The sequence below is a fragment of the Mobula hypostoma genome, chromosome 2, assembly GCF_963921235.1.
Source record: "Mobula hypostoma chromosome 2, sMobHyp1.1, whole genome shotgun sequence".
NCBI lineage: Eukaryota > Metazoa > Chordata > Chondrichthyes > Myliobatiformes > Myliobatidae > Mobula > Mobula hypostoma.
In genome coordinates this window covers 46,876,920-46,886,372 of record NC_086098.1, presented here as the reverse complement: position 1 = coordinate 46,886,372, position 9,453 = coordinate 46,876,920, and the positions used below count along the sequence as shown (strand labels likewise).

Sequence of the window (9,453 nt, the reverse complement as noted above, 5' to 3'; positions counted from 1 at the left end):
ATGGACTCGGACCCCAAGATTCCTCTGATCCTCCACACTGCCAAGAATCTTACAATTAATACTATATCCTGCCATCACATTTGACCTACCAAAATGAATCACCTGACACTTATCTGGGTTGAACTCCATCTGCCACTTCTCAGCCCAGTTTTGTGCTCAATATTTGTGCCCAAAAATGGGAATTAAAGGGTTAAATAAAATTCCTTTCTTGCTATTAATGTGGCTTGAGAAAAACACAGCCACCACACCAACTGTAAACTCTCTCCTCTGCTACATTGATTTGTAGGAACATTACCATATCTCTATGACATTTTTTATAGCAAAGAGTTATCACAAAGCTAAGCCATCTGACCCATTGTGGCTATCCTCCACCCGCGAGGAGCTTGCGTTTCACCCATATCATCGCTCTTCTGGATCAATACTGCCCCTTTCGTTCCCCTACTTGTAGCATGGGCAATACAATGGATGGACAGTATAATGATATCTTTCGTCTATCCACCACAGTAATGTAAAATGATACAGCAGACCTTTCATCCTTTATGCCACAGATTTATCCCACAACTTAACCTGGTTTTGGATAGTTGCATGCTGTCCAACCTTATAACTATTTCCAAAGTTTTTAGTTTTTCCTTGTTGGAGCATATTATACTGCTATGTCAAATCACAAGACAAGTTCGCGTTTCCTTTCTTTGAAAGAGGCCACAACAATGTTAAATACATCTAAAAGAAAGACTGGAAACTCTAGAAAACGTCAGTGCTCGCAAGCACACAAGTCCAGACGATTAAGTATTTCGCCTCGTTCATCTTCTTTCAAATGCAGATTGATAATTATGTAATCTGAATGAGCAGGTTTTCATTTCCGAGCCAGGTGACTAAAGCAGTTGCCGCAAGCAGTTCTTATCTCTAAGTGTACAGTGTGGGCGGGTAGTAGGGTGTGCGCAGTGACGCCGGGAACCGGAGACTATATTAGTTCCGAGCTCTAACATTTTAACTCAGTAAAGGCAGCTCTATATATTGATAAAAGGGGATTTCTTTGCCGGATTTACTTTAAAGCTAATAATGAAGATGTCACGTTTCAGTCTTAAATTTCTCCTGACCCTGGTATTTGCCACCGTCGTGCTGGTAAGTGTTGTAGTTTATTGAACTGATTCCACTACGTGTGGTCTTTGATCGAGTGATTACAGGCTGTCGAGATTGGAAAGCATGGTCTCCGTTTCAGTCAGAATGCGCCGAATCGAGCCCAAACGAGGGAACTGACGTTTAATTGTTCTTTTTAAAACACCGAAAACAGGATCGGATTTAATTCTGGGTTGGATTGTACTTTAGAAACGGATCCCGGATCTCGTCTATGTACTCCGTAGGCAACATTCACCCGTCTAATGCAATGTACCCGCGAAGTTTGCCATTCACACACAACCGAACTCCAGCTAAATTAGTGGTATCGTCTGTTTATGATCTTGTAACATTCTTGTCCCTTTTGTTCACTGTTTAGCTGAGGAGGGAAACAACTTGATTTATCCTTTGATTTATTATTGTCATGTACTCTGAGCTCTGAGACATCGTAGACCTAAACCTAACCATTAATGCCAGAAGCCATTGAATGTAATCTGCACGAGGTACATTTACCTGGAGGATTAAGCCCGAGCCAGGTCTTTTTCCGAATGTGGAACATCGTACTATCAATTGCTATGAAAGGTCTTTCTAAGAAAAGTAAAACCATAAGACACAGTATCAGAATTTGGCCATTCAGCCCATCGATTCTGCTTATTCGATCATGGCTGATTTATTCTCCCTCCAACCCCATTCTTCAGCCTTCTCCCCGTAACCTTTGACGCTCTTACTAATTTTAAGATACGAGGTGATTTTCTTTTATCATCCCCGAGATCCTTGGAATAAATGTATTTAAAAAATATATTGCCGCCTATTTTTGTCAACCTCTATTCCACGTTTTACAAAACTAAATATCAATAACACGATTATATCGACAGTTTTCAAATATAATCTAGACTCTGATTTGAATACTTTAATTACCTACTGCTTGAAAATGACCAGAGCAGCAACTTCATGATGGCCTTGTTCCCTCGATGATTAATTATTATTCATGACAGGGGGAATCATTGGTCTGATTTAATCTTGTTTTGCATAGTTATTTTTTGTACTGAGTTGAGCTGAAGTGATCAAAACGTGATATGAAAAATGTGATTGGAACTTCATAAAGATTAACTTCTAGTTCATCCACCTCCTGAAGATCCATTCAAGTGGCTTGACCAGGGTATGAAGCTAACTCCACTGCAATAGCAGCCGGGATAACCGGTAATGGCTCATTATACAAATGCTCTGTGATCTAATTCTAACCAGATCCATCAAGCGAGAGGAATATGGGCGTGAACGGTGCGTAGTAAAGCATTGATATCAACATTGAAATACATTAAAGGTCCGTCACAGAGGGGCGTTTGATAGTTTAGAGATCAGCCTTTAAATTTGCCATATGATAGGCAAGACTATGAACTGAGGAATACTGACAGTCTGAAAATGGCTGCAGGCTGAATCTGGACCTGTTGCACTGACCAAAATGAAGATAATCCTCCAGAGCTGCATTGGTCTCCAAATACCCGGGGATGTTATTGATATTGTTGAATCTGCCACAAGGTGCAGGTTGTATGAGAAAAGCATTCATAGCTCGCCCCTGCTTGCACATGAACAGTTGCCAAAATTATTGTTTTGTGAAAAGATAATAATTTAAATAAGACGTGCCCTAACACTTCAGAAAATATCCAGAAGTTTGGTCGGCATAAGCAGTAGGATTTTTTGATTAACTTAATGACCTGCAGCTGTTTCAGTCACTTTACAAGTGGGACTATGGCCTTTGAAATTGATATTATTGGATATGATTTGAGAATAATTATTTAAGAAAACATATACGTATTGGTATTAGATGTCTACAAGACCCAATAGTTTAAAACAATGTTTTTCCATCTTGGATGACCCACCGCAAATATTTTACTTTCTTAGTTTCTCCAATATGTAAGGGATTTAATTACGAATAGCCCAAATCCACTTCAAAATGTTAAGAAATAGTACGGTCTTATGAGAAATATCTTTACCAATTTTGATCTAATGAAAATCTTCGTGACTTTGATCTAATGATAGATTAGTACTAAATTGCTATTTATTGGGTATCCAGGAAGTGGGCAACATGCAGTTGATGTTCCAGTGACTGCTCGTTTCCAGTTTTGATCTTAGAATGTAACTTTCACCCTTGTATCATTTTGCTATCGGAGGGGAGCTTTTCATGCATTTGGTTGCAATTAGCTAATTAAAACAAGTTCTACAAAACATTTGCGTGGCAGTAGAATTGACTTGGGTGAAAGCTTTTGAATTTGTATTGCATTTTATAGACAATAGGTGCCGGAGTAGGCCATTCAGCCCTTCGAGCCAGCACCACCATTCACTGTGATCATGGCTGATCATCCACAATCAGTATCCAGTTCCTGCCTTATCCCCATAACCTTTGGTTCTGCTATCTTTAAGAGCTCTATCTATCTCTTTTTTGAAAGCATCCAGAGACTTGGCCTCCACAGCCTTCTGGGGCAGAGCATTCCATATATCCACCACTCTCTGGGTGAAAAAGTTTTTCCTCAACTCCGTTCTAAATGGCCTACCCCTTATTCTTAAACTGTGACCTCTGGTTCTGGACTCACCCATCAGTGGGAACATGCTTCCTGCCTCCAGCGTGTCCAATCCCTTAATAATCTTATATGTTTCAATAAGATCCCTTCTCAGCCTTTTCTGTAGAATTCACTTGAAGAAAAAAAATTTCACATTCTATTGTGTTATTGAACACATACAAAAACATGACATATTCATTTAGATATGACCATTAATCATTAGCGTTTGAATAAGGAGCTTGTAATATTTTTGAAGTTAGCCATGTGTCTGATTGCATACCAGGAGTAGAGATAGTTTGTGTCACTATGTTTGCACTCCAGTGACCATTCTTACTGTTTATTTTGCATGAAGCAGAGTTTTTTTAAATCAAAGATTGTTGAAAAAACTTTAATGAATAATTGTTCTTAATTCTCTTTCTTCTCTGCCTTGGTTAATCAGAACGTACAAAACTTCAGAAATAGACCATAAAGCCCCTCCAACCTGCTTTGAAATTCTGTGAGATAATGGAAGATAATGAGATATGGTTTGATATTCCCACCCATTTCCCATTATCCCCATGAAGAAATCAAATCAATCATTCAGCTGTAAATGAAAAAATGCTTACTGACTAGGAGTCCAAAATTGTTTGGATAAAGTGTTCCAAAGTTTTCTTCTCTGACTCATAAAGGGTCAATATCTCACCCAGCCTTTCCCTAGTTCCATGGACACAGCAAACAGCAGTTGCAATCCAGTCAGTTCTTAAACCCTGAGATAACCTTTCATTTATTTAGGTTATAGTGAATCCTATGAAGACATACCCTAGTGAATGTTCACTGTATTGTTCATAAAGGAAGTGCATCCATTCTTTGTTATAGGAACAGAGTTACACAGTTCTAAAGTTATCGATTTGCCATTTGTAGTAAGGCTCTCTTGATTTTCTACTCTACCCCCTTACAATGAAGCCCAATGAGGTTGTGAATAAATAGATCACAGCAGGCCACAGGCCATTCCCACATCCCCACACCAACAAGTTAAATAGATTATAGATGAGCTTGCATATATTTGCATAATTATCATCATTATATATCCAGTATATACAAAGCTTTCAAAGCTCAAAGTTCAAAATACATTTATTATCAAAGTATGTATACAAGTACATTTATTATTAAAGTATGTATACAAGATACAGCCTTGAGATTCATCTTCTTGCAGGCAGCCACAAAACAAAGAAACACAATAGAACTCCTCAAAAATACACACACAAGGACCGTTAAACACCCAATGTGTGCAAAAAGAAAACAAATCATGCTAACAATAAACTATAAACAGATAACACACAGAACATTAACCACAGAGTCCCTGAAAGTGAGTCCACAGGCTGAGGTGAATGAAGCCAATGGCTGCAAGCCACAGCCACGGAGCCAGTTCAGTGCTGTGTCGAGTACTGATGGTCGCAGGCCACAGCTACGGAGCCAGTTCAGTGCTGTGTCGAGTACTGATGGTCGCAGGCCACAGCCACGGAGTCAGTTCAGTGCTGTGTCGAGTACTGATGGTCGCAGGCCACAGCCACGGAGCCAGTTCAGTGCTGTGTCGAGTACTGACGGTCGCAGGCCACAGCCACGGAGCCAGTTCAGTGCAGAAGTGCCTTGATCAGATCATGTAAATAGTAAAAAAAAAAGCAAACGAAAACACATGGAGACTCCCTGAAAGTGAATTCACAGCTATGGAGCCCGTTCAGTACTGAAGGGAATGAAGTCCATTCAGCAGCCCAATGACTGCAGGGCAACAACCGCTCCTAAACCTTGTGGCGTGGACCCAAGAATCTCGCACCTTGATGGTAGTAGCATAAAAAGTCTAACAAACAATATGCAAAAGAAGGCAAATCGTACAAATAATTAAAAAAGTAAATAAATAATACTGAGTTGTAGAATCGTTGAAAGTAAGCCAATAGGTTGTGGGCTCAGTCCAGAGTGGAGGCGAGTGAAGTTATCCATGCTGGATTAGGAGCCTGATGGTTTTAAGGTAATAACTGTTCCTGAACCTGGTCTTAAGGGATCTAAAGTTTCTGGACCTTCTATCGGATGGTCGGAGCGAGAAGAGAGCATGGCCAATATGATGTGGGGTTTTCACTTCATCTGCACAGTCCTGATGCCAACAGAGCAGTTGCCCTACTTACCTGTTATTTGTTATATGTATTCTGTCTCCATCAGTACTATGCATCAACATTTACTGTCACCATTCTATTCTTCCTAGCAGGATGATTAATTTCACATTGCCTATACTGTATTTTCTTTTTAAATTTCTTCTTGCCTACTCATTTTATTTGTCTTTGTATCTTGTTGCTCACTTTCTGAACTAGCATGGATACATTACAGTAAGCTATTGTATTTCATGGTACTCACAAACTTTTTTGAAAAGGTTTTTCTACACAGTCTCCCACTAGAAGAGATGCGGATGAAACCTTGTAAGTAAAGCATTTTAAGGTAACTCTGTATGTTAATATGTGCTGATGTTTTACTGTTTCGTGTTCATTGCCAGAGGCATGTTCTATCCTTTCAATCTTCTATAAGGGTGTGGTGGCTAATATAGCATTAAGAAGTTTCCACGCAAATGAGTATTTATTTCATTGCTACTAGCAACATACAAGTCCTGATAAGTTGACTGAAAAAATTGCATCAAAGTAAGACCAATATTGGCTAATCTATGGTTGCCTAAGAAACTGCAGAGCTCACTTGCATGCTGTATTTGAATATGTTGTGTTTGTACAGATACCCCTGCTGGTATAATTAAATTTTAATACATGTTTTAAAATTAGGTAATGTACTGGAAGGTGAAGAGTTATGGTAAACTATGGTAAATACAACATAGAATGCTTCTGATTTTCTATCTGGCTTTCATACTTGTGCTCCATGTTTTTTAATATCATAATTTACTGTGACTAATAGTAAAATTACTATGTAGTGAAGTATGAAAGGACTCTGTAGGATATCTTTAGCAAGCTGTGCTCCTGGTATGGAGCCTGGCTTAAAAAGAAGATAATTCTGACAATGTAACTTAGTGTCTTAGATTTTTGTCTTCACCGTTTTCACATACTTTTCTCTAATTGCTACATGTTTGTTAACGTTTCAAAAGAATTCTGATCACCATTTTCCAAACTAAACAACCTTACCCAAAGGCTTCTAAATCATGCTAATGAGAAATTCAGGCGAGCAGGTGTTCTGCCTGACACCATTTTCATCTGTCACTGGGATTGGTCAATGATGGTTCCTGCCCACCTTCACTCATTTGGCCCAGATGTGGATGGGTAAACTCAGTGGCCTCCTGCCTTTTCCAGTTAAGTGGCCAATGAGTCTTCAGAGGATGAAGTGCTGAGGCACTAATCTCAAATGTCCCTAATGGGTTTCAAAAAAGAGGAAAATTGGTGGTAGAGTTTTGCTTACATTTTATTTACCTTCTCTTGTACTCTAATGGCCAAGAGCCCCCACTGATTTCAAAGGAGATGAAATGGCATGGATAAGAGAGGTGACCTCACATGTGTTATGTTGAATAATGGACTCGATGCGGAGTCTAGGGGTGGAGTGTGCTGACGGGAGCTGCACCATAAATCACTCAGTAATCTTGAAGTTCCATGTTTGGCAGTGGATACTTGAAGGTCCAAGACTTGTTGAAGTTTCCATGGCTGAAAGCCAGCAGTTCTAATGGAACCACTGACTCCAGCCCAGCAAGAACTGGAATTCAAGTGCTTGTCTAAATGCTTCTCTCTTTGGTCCTGATCCAATACCAGTTAAATGACATGAATCCCGTTTCAGCCACCCCTACAGCCAGCAATTCCAAAATGTGACCACCCTGCAATTCTATTCTCAATGTTCTTTTCCTTTGTCTGTCTTTTGTTCAAATGTTTCAACTGAAGTTTCTGCTTAAATGTTAAATGTGGTCACTGTCAGAATATTTTAAATTTTAAAAGAGCCTGATTGATTTGCAAAATGCTTTGGTAGTGATAGTTGAACAATAAATGCAACTATTGAATCTCCTGTCTCTAAGATTTCTTAATTAGCAGTAATGAACAATTAACATGGAACAATCAACATAATTATGATGAAACCATAGACTAGTTTGGGAGCAATTCTTCATAGTTAATTGTTCCCATAAGTGCTTTTTATGCAACGTTATAGTTATAAGACTAGTATTAAGGTCACTGAATAGACAAGTACAGCTTTATGTGGCACTTCACTTTTTAATTTGAACCATGTTTCAACACGTTTCAGTTATACAATGTTAGCGATCTGTATCTCACAGGATGAGTCAAGCAGAATTTTACCTTGGACATCGGTGGAAAAAAAGATACTCTTATAAATGAACAGAGTAGGACAGAGAAATTCCATCCAAGAATAATCCCATTTAAATAGAAACCTAGTTTTCCACTATGAGGACTTATTTTCTGAATAGGCTTTTGCTGGATCAAAGGATGGCTTCCTCCAAGTTATTTGCAGTGCACAGTTGTTAAGAATCTAAGGAATTCTGGGATATTAGATCAACGCAGGATGGTGCAAAAAGTACAAGATCAACTGTGATTTGTTTAATTAAAATCTGATTCAAGGAGATGAGGTCTTTTTTTTACTTCTTACATTCTTACATTATTATATTGTAGATTAATTCTGAATCACCAACAGCATTCTTAATAAAAGATAAATTTTACACATGCAGATGTATATTTTATGCAGTCCTCAGTTTTCTTTTATTTGGTCTTTCCAAGAGACTTCTCAGAATCAATCCACATTGGGAGCAGTTGGAAACGCATAAAGGACCCCATTGTCCCTTTAATTGTGACACCTTTTCTTTTGTTTTTTTTTTAAATAATATTTCCTGCAGTTTTTTTTCATGTAGAGTTCTTGGTAAGTGTTGCAAGCTGTTGCGCTGTGAAATGTGGCATCACAGTTTTTGCAAAGTAGTTTTCTCTTGTCAAGAAGTGTGTATGTTTGCATTTTTCAGCTGACAATGGCTTCACTCTGGCCATGGCTCAGAGTCCTAACTCAAGTGAATGCTGTTGCTACTACCAGGGTGATGGTGCTTGGGAAACTGAAAGGTCTGAAGGTAGAAAAGTCACCTGGACCTGATGGACTACACCTCCAGGGTTCTAAAAGAGGTAGCTGAAGAGATTGTGGAGGAATTAGTAATAATCTTTCAAGAATCAATAGAACATAGAACATAGAATAGTACAGCACAGTACAGGCCCTTTGGCCCACAATGTTGTGCCGACTCTCAAACCCTGCCTCCCATATAACCCCCCACCTTAAATTCCTCCATATACCTATCTAGTAGTCTCTTAAACGTCACCACTGACTCAGGCAGTGCATTCCACGCACCAATCACTCTCTGAGTAAATAACCTTCCTCTAATATCCCCCTTGAACTCTCCACCCCTTACCTTAAAGCCATGTCCTCTTGTATTGAGCAGTGGTGCCCTGGGGAAGAGGCGCTGGCTATCCACTCTATCTATTCCTCTTATTATATTGTACACCTCTATCATATCTCCTCTCATCCTCCTTCTCTCCAAAGAGTAAAGCCCTAGCTCCCTTAATCTCTAATCATAATGCATACTTTCTAAACCAGGCATCATCCTGGTAAATCTCTGTACCCTTTCCAATGCTTCCACATCCTTCCTATAGTGAGGCGACCAGAAATGGACACAGTACTCCAAGTAATACTCCAATAGATTCTGTCATGATTTCAGAGGATGGCTAATTGCAAATATCACTCTTCAAGAAGGGAGGGAGGCAGGAGAAAGGCCAGTAAGTTGGGAAGACGT

At 39.2% G+C, this 9,453-nt stretch overlaps 1 protein-coding gene across 1 annotated transcript in view; it reads left to right on the top strand.

Moving 5' to 3' along the window:
- Window positions 1-946: 946 nt before the first annotated feature.
- LOC134358651 (syndecan-3-like) overlaps window positions 947-9,453 on the top strand; it is a 51,190-nt gene continuing 42,683 nt past the window's right edge. Inside the window, exon 1 of the mRNA XM_063071109.1 lies at window positions 947-1,122. Coding sequence (XP_062927179.1) covers window positions 1,060-1,122 — 63 coding nt within the window. The 5' untranslated portion in view covers window positions 947-1,059. The remainder of the gene's footprint in view (window positions 1,123-9,453) is intronic.